This window comes from Manis pentadactyla, chromosome 4 (genome assembly GCF_030020395.1).
Source record: "Manis pentadactyla isolate mManPen7 chromosome 4, mManPen7.hap1, whole genome shotgun sequence".
NCBI lineage: Eukaryota > Metazoa > Chordata > Mammalia > Pholidota > Manidae > Manis > Manis pentadactyla.
The window spans coordinates 149,986,186-150,002,554 of NC_080022.1; the positions used below are offsets into that span (position 1 = coordinate 149,986,186).

The 16,369-nt window shown below is 53.2% G+C and overlaps 1 protein-coding gene across 3 annotated transcripts in view; it reads left to right on the top strand.

The window, feature by feature from the left end:
- LOC118908971 (acid-sensing ion channel 2) overlaps positions 1-10,777 on the top strand; it is a 266,566-nt gene extending 255,789 nt beyond the window's left edge. For 2 of the 3 annotated variants that reach the window (XM_057501178.1, XM_057501177.1), the window contains 5 exons: positions 694-847; positions 2,798-2,889; positions 6,091-6,170; positions 7,813-7,878; positions 9,849-10,777. In XM_057501178.1, coding sequence (XP_057357161.1) covers positions 694-847; positions 2,798-2,889; positions 6,091-6,170; positions 7,813-7,878; positions 9,849-9,950 — 494 coding nt within the window. In that variant the 3' untranslated portion in view covers positions 9,951-10,777. Of the gene's footprint in view, positions 1-693; positions 848-2,797; positions 2,890-6,090; positions 6,171-7,812; positions 7,882-9,848 lie in introns of all 3 variants that reach the window. The other variant, XM_036879044.2, reaches the window with a different exon arrangement.
- The last annotated feature ends 5,592 nt before the right edge of the window (positions 10,778-16,369 follow it).

Consider the following 16,369-nt stretch of genomic DNA (forward strand, 5'->3'; position numbering starts at 1 on the left):
GCGGCCAGGAGGAGGTGGGAGGTCTGGCTGAGAGGAGCGGGTGACTCTAATAGCAAAGACTGAGTCTCTCTTTGGAGTAAAGAATCAACAAAATAATGGGTAACAGGAAACTCTGAGATGGTCAGAGGGAAGAAGGAGGGGGGAAAATGATGTCTTAGAGAAGAGGAAAAGAGAAGGCGAGAGGTGTTCCAGAGGGGAGGTTGCCTCTAGGGTAAGGAATCAGGGATCTTTGCCTGCGTCCTAACCCAGCACGTGGAGGAGGCGGGCTTTGGCCATGAGCGAGGAAACACTGCGGAGCCCTGGGTTTCAGGTAAAGGGTTTCCCAGGGCTGCCTTTGATGGGCTGCCTTTGATGGGCCACCCACTGTGTGGGTGAGAACACTGACGCTAGGAGCAGAGGGGAGCTGAGGGGGGCAGTACTCCCCTGGAGTCCATTCTCCCAAAGCAGCACCTTTTCAACAATTTTTAAAGGGCGACATAACAGTAGAAGAGACAGAAAGAAAATCAGACCAAGAGAAGCCTGGAAAGAGTGGGCACTTTGCTCTGAGAGCTCACACCCTCATCAGCCTGTAACAAAATCCCAGCTCCTCTTGTCCCAGCTCCCCAACCCTTACTATCCAGGCGGTACCTCATCTACTCTGGGCCCCAAGGACCCAGTCCCCACACCTGAAGGCCCCCTTCATCTCCCTTCCAGGTCTGCTGGCAGAAAAGGACAGTAATTACTGTCTCTGCAGGACGCCCTGCAACCTGACACGGTACAACAAAGAGCTCTCCATGGTGAAGATCCCCAGCAAGACGTCCGCCAAGTACCTGGAGAAGAAATTTAACAAATCAGAAAAATATATCTCGTAAGCTAAAGTGGGCATGGTAGGTGGGAGGGGGCGGGGGGAATTAATCAGGAGGAAATTGGGGCAATCAAGGAAGAGGGCAAAGGAAAGCAGTACCATTTAGCAGACATTAACTGGTCACCTGCCGTGTGCCAAGTTCTGTGCTCAGCTCTCAGCAAACAAACCAAGATGATCAAGATGCACCCCTCTGCCTTTAAAGAGCTTGCAGGCTTGTGGGCCAACAAGCACACAGCTGGCTGCTATAGAAGCTGATACAGGCAGTAAGAGAGGTGGTTGGCTGCACCTTGCATGGGGATGCCATCCAGGGATTTTTTTTTTAAAGGATATATAGGAGTTTTACAAGCCTACTTTGCACATTCTGTTCCCTCTGCCTGGAATGCTTTTCCTCTCACTCATCACCTACCTGATTCTTCACTGTGCAGGTCTCCATTTAAGTGTCATCTCCTTGGACAGTTAAATTAGCCCCTCCTTATTTTTTTTTTCTCAAAGCACTCTTATACTTTCCTTTATAACACTCATCAAAGTGTGTAACTCCATATTTGTGTGTGTTTCCTTGTTTATTACCTGCCTGCCCCACTGGAGCAAAAGGTCCCTGAGGGTAGGAACCTTTCTTTTTTGTGCTTTGCTGTGGAGGGTAGACACAGAGTTGGTGCTCAAAAAATACTCTTTAACAGAATAAATGAATGAAAGACATGGAGAAGAGGGGGTCTCGGGTAACAGCTTAGAAGAATCAGGGCAGGGCAAGCTGGGCCAGGAGGGTGTGTCAGAGCAAGCGGGTCTTGCAGGCTGAGTCAGGGTGGTGGGCATGTGTGTGCATGTGTGTGTGTGTAGGGAGCAGGTTGTATCCTAAGAGAAAAGGGAATGCTGAAGAGCTTCAAGCAGGTGAGTGGTAGGGTCAAATTCATATTTTCAACCACTGAACTTTATGCAACGATGGAAATGTTCTCTACCTGTGACATCCAACGTGGTAGCCACTAGCCACATGTGGCTATTGAGTATTTAAAATAGCTCCTGTGTGACTGAGGAACCAGGTTGCAGTCTTATCTAATTTACATTAGTGTAGCCGCTCAGAGGATCCTTCAGGCAGTGATATAGAGGACAGAGGGGACCAGATGAGAGGAAGGGAGCCTGGCAGGAAGCAGCTGCCACGAACCAGGCAAGAGACGGTGACACGTGAGCAGGCGCCTCAGTGGGCCGTGTGTGGAGGGACCCGCTCCGCTCCCCCCGGCCACTCCATCCCACCATCACGGTCACCAGAGCCCAGCCTGGGATGGCTTCTGCTCAGTGGGTTGCCAACAAGGCGCACCATGAGCAACGCTGAAGGGATGGGGAGTGCCATGAGGCGCCAGGCCCTGCTGCTTAAGAGAGAGTCGGCGGGCAGTAATGGCTTTCCCTGCCAACATGTGTCTCATTAACATGCCGGCCGCAAGGAGCAAATGGGAGCCCCCCTGGCCAAATAAAGGTGTGCTCCCTAAAAACCCTCCCTGGCCCTAGCAGCTGATGTGGCCATGCGAGGGGAGGGCCTCCCATGAGGAAAAGCTGGTCATACATCCAAACAGGAACTTGGGGGGCTCTCAGGGGTGGGCAGGGGCTGCCCAGGAGGTTGGCTGGGCCGGGCCAGGCAAGCTTTGTCAGAGTCCTCAGCTCACCGACACGTAAGGACCCAGAGACCAGGAGGCCAGGCAGGATGCGTGACACAGGGAGGCAGTAGAAATAAGGGCCAAAGGGGGACAGTTGATGCATGCTCCAGTCTTACAAAGAGCACTGGGCTGGGAGTCGGGACTTGGTTTCAAGTCCCAGTTCTGGCAGTAAGCAGCTCTAACTTGGGGTGAGCTGCTCCACTTCCCTGGGCCTCTGCTTCTCCCTCTGTCCCCGGGAAAGCTGTGTCGGATGACCTCTGTGGATCCGGGTGGCTCTAACCACGTATGGTGCTGAATATTCCCTCTGCAGAGAGAACATCCTTGTTCTGGATATATTTTTTGAAGCTCTCAATTATGAGACAATTGAACAGAAGAAGGCATATGAAGTTGCTGCCTTACTTGGTAAGTCAGGGTATCTACTACACAAGTTTCCACATCTCGGAGAGGGTGGAAAGGATGGGGGCAGGGGGGTGAACAGGCAGGCAGAGAGACACGCAGATACAGAAGCCCTTCTGAGGGGTCTAGCCTTTGCATTTGCTAGTGACTCCCTCTTTCCTGGCATTACTCCTGCCCCAGAATGGGGAGGACCCCAGTGTGGAGGAGGTTTGCAGCCCAGTTCACACCCCAATCTAGGTCCCAGTTTCCCAAAGGACACCATGAGGCAGATGAGCTGAAATGTCTCTCATTCCAGAGCTGTTTCTTGATTTTCACAGTCTTCTGCCCTCAGAAGTGAGAGCGAGAGCCCTGGGGCCTTGGCCAGAGAAGGAGCTGTCAGCAGGGAAGGCTGAGCCTTGGGTGGTCCTGAGGCAACCCCCAGTGGTGCCCCCCCACCCCCGGAAAGCAATACAGCCGCACTGAGAAGGCCAGATGTGCCCCCTGGACTGACAGTCCTCCGTCAGACACAAACGAAGGGCCACACAGCCCGGCTACCTGCAGACCTGGCTGCCACCCCACACAAGTTCACATTTGCTCCCCTGGCCCCACTGGCACATAAAGGATGCAGGGAGTTCATTTCAACCCCGCCCGAGCCCAGCACAAAACTCACAAGACGGCTGAGAGTGGACAGTTAGAAGACCTACCCTTGCACCCTTCTCCCAACTCCTACACAGCCTCAAGAAAGGACATGATGCCTGTCCCCATGAGGAAAATTAGCTGTTGTCCCTGTGAGCTGGGCCAGGGGACAGTGGCATCCTGGGGAATGGGGGCTGGGGGTGGGTACCTTCTACCTGCAAGTGAAGAGGTAAAAGCAACAAAGGCTGCTACGTGCCAGCTGTGGGCATGTGGGCAGGTGGCCTCAGCTCACTGGCCCTCAGGTCCCTCATCTGTAAAGTGAGTCTAATAAAACCCGCTTTATAAGATTGTTGTGATGGTTAATCATGATAAAGCCCCAGGATGCAGAAGGTATATAAATAGTAGTTTCCACCACCTGGATAGTCACCATGCCAGGGACGCAGGGCCCAGCTGGTGTTAAGGTGGCTGTCACTGGGGCCTCAGAAGCTGTTGTGGCCAAAGGGACTGACCCGAGAGATTCATGCCCTGGGCCTGCTGTAAGGTGGTGCGTGGAGAAGTAGGCCCTCACCCTGCCCCTGTTGCCTTTATTTCCTGTGAAGACTCAGGACATGCCTCCTCCCCTCCTGCCCCCCATAGAGGCTCAGAGTTGTCCTCTCTCCCTTTGTCTCTTCCTCTATCTCTCTCTCTCTCAGACACACACGCGTGCGCGTGCACGCACACACACACGCAAGCACGCACGCACGCATGCCACGATGAGAGCCTGAGCTCTGAATCTTCAGGAGGACTGCTCGTCTCTGCATCTGAGAAAATCACGCTGCCCTCTGTACCTCCTGTGACGACAGCGTGTTCCACTTGGAACCCTCAGCCCTCAGGCCCACTGAGGCCTGTGCTCATTGCCTGGCAGCCCACCCCACCTCAGTGCCTGCAGCACGCGCAGCCACACTGCGCACTGTACCGCCCACCCCAGCTTAGTGCGCACACACACCAGGATGAGCCACACATGAGTGCACACCTGCATGCACCCACGTGCAAGCCATGCGGCTGCATAGGTCTGCACAAACACCATGTGCCTACACTCTCACACACTCCCTACATATGCCTGCCCATGCACATACTCACACCTACTCATACTCACACATGTTCCAGACACTCAGACACAGTATGCCCACCTCCACAGAGCCACACTCACACACTCAGACACAGCCAGGGTACCTCCCCTCAACATAGATGGCAACCTACTTGAGGCCATCAACAGCCAGGCATAATGCCCACTTCTACACAACCCTGACCCATCCCCCACACTGCATGCACATACAAACACACACCTCACATGTACACACATAAGCACACGCTCCCCAGAAACGTCCCTGTTAAGGACATTAGAGAGACACATCTGGGGATGTGATTGTTGGGTTCCTCGGGTAGACGCACCCATCAGGAAGTTCTCAGACCAAGAGGTCAGCCTGGAATCACCGGAAGGACTGTGCACCTCCCCTAGGGCACCCTCCATTCCCAGAACTCTCCCCAGCCCAGCCTAGTCACTGACAGCAGGAAAGGACTTCACAGTTGCCTCCTCCAAACCTCTCCCAACCACTTCCACCACCGAGTGACCTTTGGAGACAAAGCTACTGAGAAGGTCAGGGCTTGGCAAAGCCACTCAGCCAACTGGTGGCCACTCTCCAGTCGGGGCCTCGTAGCCTCCTGCTCTACCCTCTGGCCCTGGGGCAAAGTGTCTTGGGCTGTGGAGGATCAGAACCCCTTGGAGAATCTCAAGGAGCTTCTCGAATAGGGACTCTCCCACCACAAGCACATTTGAATTCCCAGGGTCTCCAATCACCTGAAGCTCCCACAGTGGAGAAGTCCTCAGACTCTGGTGGGTCAGAGAACCACCTGGGAACTTTGACATCTTGACCTTGAGACTCCAGTCCTGGAGATTGTGATTTTATAGGCAGAGGGTAGGTCCAGGCATCTACACTGAACACAAGTCTCCCAGGAATCTGATGCAGGGGGATCTGGAGACCAGTCTAGAAATACTTTGGTCAGGGAGACCCATACACTCCAAGGCAAGGACCTCTGCTCTAGGAAGAAACCAGATTGAACATTCACCTTCAGGAGGGGAAGATGGGGGATGCTTCCTATGACCTTGTCCCAAGGGTGAGAGGTACTCCAGGGTGACCCTGTCAGGTCATGAATTGGGTGAATAGAGGGGTCTCTTGTGCCACTGCCCCTGAGACCCCCACCCAGGGCATCTGCCACACGTGTGTTGCGCTAGACTGTGCCTTCGCCCTGGGCAAGGACCAGACACATCTTGTCTCTATTTCCAGCCCAGAGCTAAAGCTGGGCCCACTTAGTGTGGTTCCGATTGTACCTGAACAAGCCCACCGGCCTATGAGATCTGTTCTAGGTCCCTCCCACTGGGCGCTGAACACCATCGGCTGCTATCAGAGGCCTGGCCTTCCAGTTAGGAGGCCCCGGCTCCCTGCGGAGAAGGAACATGTGGAAGTCCCAGGGTCTGTGTTCTCAGTCTGTTCAGCCCTTTCTGGAAGCTATGTGAGCAAAGCCAAATCTTCGGTCTTTTCTCTCTCTCTCCAGGTGATATTGGTGGTCAGATGGGATTGTTTATTGGTGCTAGTATCCTAACAATACTAGAGCTCTTTGATTATATTTATGAGGTAAGATTCGGGTTGCTCATGGGGAAATGACCATACGCTGGTGCCCTAATCCTGCCCTGATGTGCAGAAGCACAGCTGGGGACAGGACGCCCTCATCCCCGCAGGGGCTGCCTTCTCCTCCCTGTCCGTGGATGGTGTCCAGCACCACCTCCTAGGCATGGGGAGACGGAAGCCACAGTGCTGTCCTCAGAGAGCTCCTAGAGAAGGCTGGGGGTCTTGAGAAGAGACTATGCCCAGGCCAGCTCCGAGCCCCTCCCACAGACGTGGGGGCTTCTAACACATGCACACACCTCACCCACTCACACACACTTATGCCACACTCACACCTACACTGCTCACAAAAACACACCACATGTATACACATATCACTCACACATGTACACACACACCACGCACTGTTTACATACATACACCACATCCACTCACACACAGACCACAACTTTCACTGCATTCATGTGCACTACTCATGAACACACGCACACCCCACATGCACACACACTCCGCTCCCACACTCACATGTGCACATACACAGTACATTCACACACACACACACACACACACACACACACACACACACACACACACACCCCTGTCCTCTGGGTGGCCCCTCACCTGAACAGTGCCTTCAGTGGTCAGGCAGGTTTAGGGGAGGGGCGTTTCCAGGCCATCCCCATCAGTCCTAAGGAAAGAGAACAGGAGCACAGCCATCCCTCAGGCTCTAATGGTCCAAGAGGTCTCCCTCGAGGGAGCAGGAACAGAGCTTCTGAAAGCTTGTCAAACAATGCACAGAGGCATCCAGCATCAAGAATTCCAGGGGCTTCTCAGCATCCCCCAGACCCAGGCTGGCTCTGGTGACTCCAGAGTCCCTGAGGCGTGCCCAGCCCACGAAGTCCCCAGGACACCCAGCGTGGCCCAGCTGACTGAGCTGCGGAGCAGCTGCCCTCCTCCCGGAGAGGGCCGGCAGTGGCCCGAGGCCCCTGGGAAGCGCGGGGGGAAGCTGCCACCGCCAGGACCAGGGTCTTCTGCAGGGCCGCACTCTGCCTCTCAGCCCAGCGACCTTGTTCCCCAAACCTGAATCCGCTCCCATGGCCAGATTTTATTCTGCGTTTATTAATATTTATGAAAAGCTGTACAAGGTTATGGAAATTGAATCACATCAGATAACATATTTAATAACTACTCTTTATTGAAAAGAATAGAATGTTATGAACCCAGGTGTGCCCTGGTCTTGTGCACTGTGGAGCTGCCAGGCCTACGAAGTGCTTAGTAATCTTGTCCCCCAGGCCCAGCCTCAGAAGGGGGCTCCCAGGCTGCTCCTGCAGACAGACAGGAAGCTGGTCACATCCGCACGTGGTGCTTATCCACACCCTCCATCCACAAGAGAAAGTAGTCCAAACTATAAGACAGGGCACTCCGGGGGCCTCTTCCAAGCTCGAGCTCCTGCACCAAAATCCCATTTCAGCTAGGAGTTGGGGTAGGGGCTCCTTGAGCTGGCTGCCGGCTGGGCTTCTGCCAAGACCCTCCAGCCTTAGCCTGGACAGCTGCTGCCTCTGTCTTCCCCAGCTGAGCTGAGTGGAGGCAGGTCTCTCAATCTTCGCGCCATTTCCGCAGTCTGACCCACCCCTGCCTGATTTCCTTACAGCTGATCAAAGAGAAGCTATTAGATCTGCTGGGCAAAGAAGAGGAGGAAGGGAGCCCTGATGAGAACGTGGTAAGCATGGCTCATGCGCTATACGTTGGTTTGTTCCTCTGGCTTTTATGAGCGGGATGAGACTGGATACTGGGGCCAGGGCAAGAAGGCCATACTTGGCCACTCACCTTTCCTTGGCCAGCAACGCCCTGTCAGCTCCCACATGCAAGGACATTCCAGCTCAGTCTCAGGCCTCTCTCGGAGCCCAAAGCCCAATAGTAAGGATGCAACGGACACAGGAGAGGCTTCTCGGGGCAGGACATGCCTGGGCCCATCCAGCTTCTCCCAGGCCAGAGGGCTGCTCTCCTCATGGCATGCCTTGGGGGAACCAAAGAGGCTCTGTGTAATCTTCTCCCATATTACCCAGGGTGGCAAAATGCAAGCAGGGCATCACCTCTGGTACCCTATCCATTTGAAGGGGCCATGGAGTGTGAGGCCCCATGAGGCCGGGAGCAGCAATAATGCCTGTTACAACCTCTCACTGTTGTGTGTCGTGTCTGTGTCAGGCAGTGTGCTACGTACTTTAAGAGTTCCATGTCATTTCAGCTGCACAGTCAGCCCTGTACAGTCAGCCTGGAGAAAGGCCTATTCTTAATCTCCTTTTGTATTTGAGGCCACTGAGGCCCAGCTGGTGAGTGTCACAGCTGGACACAGAGCTCCCCTAACCACCGTCCTACTCTGCCAGGACAGAGGCAGCCCCTCTTACAGCCGTCCGTTCTCCTTCCCAAAGTCAGGCCCTCCTGGGCTCACATCTCGCTGACTGGAGCAGGGGTCACTGGCTTTCCCCACACCAGCATTTCCAGCCCTAGGGAACCGCGCTCTTTAAGCGGCCACCTCCCTGTACAGTCAACACATCCAGAGTGGGTCCCAGCCCCTTCCCTCCATACAGGCTCCCACTGCTGTCCCAGTCACTACTTCTCCACTCATCTCCCAGGCTATAAACCTTGCTTTGGTCCTCTGGGCCCCCTCAGCCTCTGTTGAGCAGCAGACAGCTTCTGCTGAGAGAAGGGTAGTGTGAAAGGGGCCCAGGCTGCAGATTCAGCTGACCTGGGTGGATCCCGGGTCCCTGCTTCCTAACTCTCTGCCTGGGAGCAAGTTACTGACATCCCTGGGCATCAGCCTCATCACAGGGGCCTCGGCATTGTCATTCGGGTTAGGCGAGACCATGCAGTAAAGCAGTCAGCATTGCTGGGTTTTAGTAAGTGATTGGCAAGTAGAGGCTCCCCCCAACCCCCCTTCCCTCCTGCCCGGATTGTCTCATGGCCTCCCCCTCATCCCCTTCCCTCCCCCAGCACTGACCTTATCACATCTACCCCAAATTCTTGGCACAGCCTCCTGGCTGATCTCTCTCTGCTCCCATCCCTCCCAGCCCCCAGCCCTCCCCAGCCTGGGAGTCACAGGGAAGACTCGAGGCTGCCTCAGCCCCACCCTGCTCAGGGTGCCTGCCTTTCCCCTGGGGACAGCCTAACCCCAAAGGTCCTTCGGGCTGCTGTGACCAGCTCTGGTTCTGGCTGTCAGGAGCCTCTGTCCTTCCTGCTTGGCCTCAGCAGTTGGTACCCCCTGCCCCAAACCTAGCCCCAGGTTGCACCTCCTCTACCCCAGGTAAGCCCCCAAGGGGGCCAGCCCCCAAGGATGAGGACAGATGGGCTGTCCAGCCTCAACACTAGAGACCCCTCAGATGTAGCCTCAGGTGGCATATTGGGAATACCTCTAGAAGAGAGGGTCAGACCAGCTAAACCCCATCACCAGGGAGCCCCCTCCCTCCCTGGGGGCACTTCAGGAGTCAATGATGAGGATTTTGAAGGAAGTGACGCCTGTCAACCTCCTGCCCCAAGATGGCAAGCCGCACATGAGGTGCCTGGGGCAGGAGCAGTCCTGGGGGGCCCCACAAACGAGGAGCAGGGCCCCCAGGGCACAGGCAGGCTGCTGTGGCATCGTGATGAGTATCTACTGAATGAGTATCAACAGCCACCTTCCCTTCACTCCAGAGCACTTGTGACACGATGGCAAACCACTCTGAAACCATCAGCCACACTGTGAATGTGCCCCTGCAGACAGCCCTGGGGACCTTGGAGGAGATTGCCTGCTGACAGCCCGTGGACCGCCCGGCTCCCCCCACACAGACCTTGAGGCCCAAGACCCGGGACAGGGGACAGCAGGCTCAGGTGGGACGGCCCCTGACCACAGAAAGAAGAGCCCCTGTGCACGCCTAACAAACTACCGGCCAAAACCTCGCTGCGGCCACGGCTGACGCTACACGTGATCCGGCCCCGCCGCGCGTCCCTCTTAGGAGAAATGAGTCACACTCTGGAACTGTCCGAGAACACTCTGCCATCACATCTCACTGCCAGATGTATAAAGCACCTGCATGCTCAGACCTCTCATGGCGCCACCTCCACGTCTGTCTCTGTACATGACTCTCCTCCACGCGGTTCCCAGCAGCCACGCTGCAGCCATGCAGCGCGACCAGGGTCCAGCCCCAAAGTCACCACGAGGCCTCGCTGGAACCACAGCTGCACAATCGAGGGAAACCGCAGAACTCTGACCACGTCCGTCCTCGTGTAGTCTGTGAAGGTTCTGACCCTGCCCACAGCCCGCCTCCCCCCAGTGGCCTGCAGAGTGACCGGGGCCGGCCCCGCCCCATCCCAGCACCGGGGTCGGGGCACGGCAGCCTGGAAGTCTCCTCCGCGGTCTCCCTGTGACACAGCTTGTACAGTCTGATTGTTTCGCTGGGGGACTTTTTCTGTTAGTCTGTCAGATCTGTTTGGTTTGGTTTTGTTTTCTGAATTTTGGTTTTGATATTCTGAGGTTCGGTTTGGTTTTCCATTCTCTCTGGCATTTATTTATTCGTGCTTCCAATCACAGTCCCATTAAAAGCTGGTCTTGTGGAAATGGCTGAGTCGTTCTTGCCTTCCCCCATGCTCAGGAGTGTCTGCCGCACCTGAGGGCTTAGGAAAGGGTCAGGCCGCCAGGCCAAAAACCACAGATGATGTACATAAAGTCTTAAGCCACTACACTTACCTTTACAAAACATACATTCTGTATTCTATTCTATTCTAAATCTTTAAAAACTATTGATTGAAACCTTGTATATGACTTCACAACCCATGAACCAGTCACAGCCCACAGTCTGAACGACATTGCCCTGGACTGTAGGCATGTAGCATGAAGAAAGGCAGGCAGAGAACACTGCCCAGGCCTGAAAGCCACAAGGGGACCTCCACATCCCTCCCACTCTTCTGCCTCCTGTCCTGACTCCTCCTGACTCTGTCAGTGAATTCAGGCTGGATACGCACTCCATGCTTTCTATGGCCTGCCTCCCACACCCCAGCTTTTCCAGACCCTCTCTATACTCCACTTCCTCACCCACCTTCAAGAGATTTCTTGTCCCTGCAGAGGTCATATTTGCCTTCTGCCTTGCTCCCCACAACTCCTGAAAGGATGTCTAGGTAGGAAAGGAGATGGGGAGATACTTTTAGTGGGAAGGGGAGCATGCCCTTTCAAGCCCCTGTAGCAAGAGAGAGCCTCCTGTTCAGGAAAATTCCAGTCCTCACGGCATCATGCTAATTCCACAGGGACAGCCCCTGTAGCCTAGCCTTTGTCTTGCCCCCACCACTCTCAGCTGTGTCCACCAAAGCCAGGAAGCAAAGCCTAATGTGGTTCTCACCTTCCTCCCCTCTCACAGATGCATAGAAAGCATGGGCTAAATCAGGGCTTCAGGTCTAACCTGCTCTGTACAGCTGATATTCCAAGATAAGCTCCCCGTTTCAAGGTTATTCACTTACATTTTCAAAGTCTCTTTGCCATGTAAGCTAGCATACTCACAGGTTCCAGGAATAAGGCCATCCACATCTTTGGAGGCCAATATTCTGCCTGCCAAAGGCACTGTGTACCAGATAGCCTACTGCCTCATTTTCCAAGTGAGCAGACCCAAAAGTGAAGGGGAGGGACTTGGCTAGGGTCACACAGTGAGCTCGTGGAAGTGCCAAAGCTACACCCCCAAGCTGCCAGGCCCATAATTCCATTTGTAGGCCCACCAAGATGACTTAAAACAAGAAAGTCTGAAAGAGACCATTTTTCCAGACTTTGCCAGGGCATGAAGTCCCTCTCCTAAGTTAAACTCGATCCTTTCTGCATGTGGCTATAAAGTATCCTGCTGGTGTCTGGACTGTCAGAGGCAGGAGAATGGGGAGCGCCTTCCGATTGCTCTCATTAGGGATGGAACCGGTTGGAATATCTATACAGTGAGTTAGGCGTCTGTTGGATACTCTGCCTCGTTCCAGTTTTAACAGTTTCATAAATTTTTTAAAAATCCATAGCTTTAGTTGCAATTTGAACTCCTTCATTGGATTTCTGGCTTTCTTTTTAAAAAAAATAAACCTTCAGATCAATTCGTGATCTCACAATGAGTGTTCTAACAGGCTTGGATTACTGTGGGGCTCACATTCATATGTGCTCCTTCCAATCTAGAGATTCTGGCTTTGTTCCTCTTGGAACAGATCTGCATACTCAACCCGCTTAAAGAAAAGAAATTAGGACCTTTGAGAAAGCAAATCCATAGCCAATTACTGATTGTTATTAACTGGATGTTAACAAAAGACACAGTTGTATGCCTACATGCTTGGGAATGGCAAGGTGTTTTTCATTATCATCATTTCAATGAGCTGTGTGTGTGATCACTTTCTGAGTGAAGACCTGGAGTGGTTGGGTAGACAGAGGAGACCTGGGGATGTGTCACATTTTCAAGAATGATCCAGAACATGACAGGAAGGTCAGGAGTTTGGAATAATCACGAGCCCAAACCACAAGGATGAGTATCAGTGACGTCAAAGGGGTCAGATCAATCAATCAGTTGATAAAATAATGGCACATGACTTCAGAAACAGAATGAGAGGCGTTGGGGCAGTTCAGGAGAGGGACAGGAACAAGCATGTCCCTGAGCAGCCGCACCAGGGACTAAGCTGGTGGCTTCCACCCTGTTACTTGGTTGTTTCTGGCAGAGGGAGGACAGAATTATTTTATTTTCCTCTTTCCAGCTTGAGGCTATTTTTGTAAGAGTGTTAACCATAAACACACCTAGTGAGAAAGGGTCCACAGAGGGAATTTGGAGAAAGGTCCTTTGTGAGCCGGGAAGGGGGAAGGCAGAGGCAGGCCCTGCCACAGGTATGATCTCATGGGGATGGCGTTTGCTCACGTAAAGCACAGCCCAGCCTGCCTGAGCCTAGAGGCCCAAGGAGAAACCCAGAAGCTCTTCCTCCAGAAGCTCAGAGACTTCAAGTCTATTCTGAGCACTAAACTCAGAGCAGTGGTCAGGGCCTCCAGCAAGCACCCAGGAACGAACCCCACTGGTACAGAGAAGAAAGGGAGACTCCGAGAGGCCAAGAATTCACTTCCTTGGGGTGGGGGAGGAGGAGGGGGTTATCACCAGCTCGAATCCTCTCACGGCCAGGGCAGACCCTCCTGGCATAGTTGGGAAGGGAGGAGACAATGTGGAAAGAGAGAACACCCGAAGACCCAGGTTTGCCATCCATCCGACTCCCACTGATTGACTATTATCCATGTCTTCCAGGATGGTGTCCTCTGAGCAGGGAACACTGACAAGTGAACAGGTGACTGCAGAGACGGGCCCATGTTCTGCAGTGGAAGTGGGGTGAGAAAGCAGTGTGTGCAAAGTCGGGGTGGCGGCAGTGCTGGGGAAAGCACAGCTTAGGGCACTGCATGTAGGTCCAGGGGACCCAAGCAAAGAAGTGAGAGGGGAAAGTGTCCAAAATGACTCCGGAGAGGAAGGCAGGTGCCTAAGGGTGGAGGGCCTGGGGAGTGTCACAGCAAAGCCCTTCAAGCTCCTTTCCCAGCCCTCCAGGTGTCTGTGGAGGTATTTCCCACACCAAGGGCTGATTTATTTAACTGATGGTTTTCTCCCCATTCATCTGAGACTCATAGTACAAGGAACCATTCCGTGCATGCATTTGCGCATTCCTGAGACTGATGGGTTGAGTGTGTTTGGGGCCGGCAGGTAAGTCCCTGGGGACCAGGGAACAGGAACCAACCCGGCCTGAGAACATGTGGGAGGAGGAGAGGATCTTACTAGATCCGTTCAACATTCCGTGAAACCTGTGCTCACTGGCCTGGGAAGAACAAAGTGATAGGTTGGCAGAGGCTTTGGAGAGAGTCAAAAGATTGACTTTCTAACCCATTTCTGCTGTAAACTGACATATAACTTTGGAAAATCTGCTTCACTTCTCTGGGCCTCTGTTTCCTCCTCTGAAAAAGAAGAGGAAGTGGGAAATGGGCAGATAATCCCTCTGATGACAGCTCTAACACTCACAAATCTAAGTTGAGAATGGAGATCGGGTTCTAAGTAAATATTTGACATACCGTTCAGAGCCTCTATTTCCCACCTTTAAAATGGAGATGATGATGCCTAGTTTCCAGGAATTAAGAGGATTAAATTAGCTGAATTTTCTACCTTTTCTTTCTTTCTATCCTTTCTTTCCTTTTTTCTCCCTGTAAAACATTGACTCTTATTCTTGTTTGGATTAAAAATAAGGTGAAAGCTATGAACACTCTCCCCAGAAAAAAATGCACATGGTCACATAGATACACATAAAAATCTTGCATACAGTTTAGGAGGATTATGGACCCCTGGAGCCCATCTGTGACTGTCTAGGGATGCACCTAAGCTATAGCAAAGACACCCTGGTCCGGAAAATACTACACTTTCCTCCCAAAGAGCATCTCAGTGCTACAAAGAGCAACCAGTACTTCTCCTCCTAAAATGACATAATGACCACCATTTTTCAATTTACAGGAGGGAAAAAGAAAATGTAGATAGGATTTGATCAATTTCAAGTGTTTCCCCCCTATACAATTTTTTTTAAACCTTTGGCACCTGCTGTAGTTTGGGCACTAATGAGTTCTCACAGATGGCAAAATGGATGAATGAGCAGAAAATGAATATGAACAGAGAACGTTGGAGACGCAAGCTCATAAAATCACTGCGTGCAAGTGGAGGTTTTGAGGACTGAGGAGACCTGCATTAGTAGAAAGCAACTGTAGCATCACTCTGCAAACAACCCATGACCGGGTTCCATGCACACATGCAGAAAATGCACATAAAATGTTCTCCAGCTGCCACTGAGCCCCACACATGCACCGTTATGGACATCTTATGCCCAATCCCCTGCTAATGGCTCTGAGGGATGTTCAGGTTGGGAAATCTGGATTTTTATCTCCCTGAAGCTGCTCTCCACACCATGCCTCTGAAGGAAGTGGTGCATTTGGCTAACTTACCACCATTGTGGGCCTTGTGTCTTAAGTGTAATTCAGACCTTGTGGCTTCTTTTTGAAAGGAATTTTATCCAAGTTCAAGTAGCCCCAAGATTGGTGAGCCCCAAAGCATACCCACCTCAACCTACCTTAGAGGGAGGAGGGTGCAGAAACAGCTGGAAGAAGGCTTCCCATCTCTAGGCGGGGTTGTCTGTCCAGGCTCCCACACCCCATGAGCATGTTCTGCATGCTTGCTTTGAGCAGACACTGTGCTTGGCACCAGGGGCTCATATATCAAAAAGACACAACGTCAGGGATCCAGAATATAGTCAGGCAGAGGTGGGCAATAGATACACACATGAGAGCCTGAGCATCAGGAGCCGCAGTGGAGGTGCATAAGGTGCAGCGCGCTCATTGGAGAAGAGGCTCCTGGTCTGCCTGCCATGCTGAGACGGAGAAGGCATTGGCTAAAGCCTGGAGATGGGTGGAAGTTGCTGGAGTGTGTAGAGGAGATCCCTGAGCAAAGACTTGGAAACAGAGAACTTGAAGTGTCTGAGCAAGGGTGGCTCTCTGCCAGGGAGAAGTGGGCTGTCTCTCCACTGCCTCCCTCCTCTGTGCCTTCCCACCCCAGGCGGCCAGCCAGCTAGTCCAGCTACGGAGGCTGGGACATGCTGAGGATGGCATGCAGCCTTCGGAATCTGACAGCCACAGCCGAATCTTGACTCCACCAACCGCATTACCGTGGGCAAGCTCCAGAACTTCTCTGGGGCTAGAGCTTAACGAGAAGGCATCTGTTAGCTGCCGATCCTCCCAAACCTCAGCTCCCAACAACCTGCTGATCCTTCCCCACTGTGCACTTGCATGAGCAGCCCTCAAGGTGTATTATCACCTTGACTTGGAAGCAAGCCCTCCACTGGGCTGCAGAACCAAAAGCCAGGGTGGGACACATGGCAGAGCCAGCTGGTACTCTGGGGATGGGAGTGACCCAACATGAGACCAGCAGTGAAAGGAAACTGGCCTGCCTCACCAACCGTGGGCACTCAGCCACCCGCCTGGAGTGTGCTGACCAGTGGCATTGGAGATGGCAGGTTTGGGGTGGGAGGGCAGGTACTGTAAACCTCTCTTCTCCCTGGGAGTCCCCAGCCGGGCTTCAATCAACAGCACCTGCAGGGCTCCCCTAGGCCTTTCTGGAAGAATCTACAATGTGAATTCAGACATCCCCTTGGTTGCCACTCATGCCACC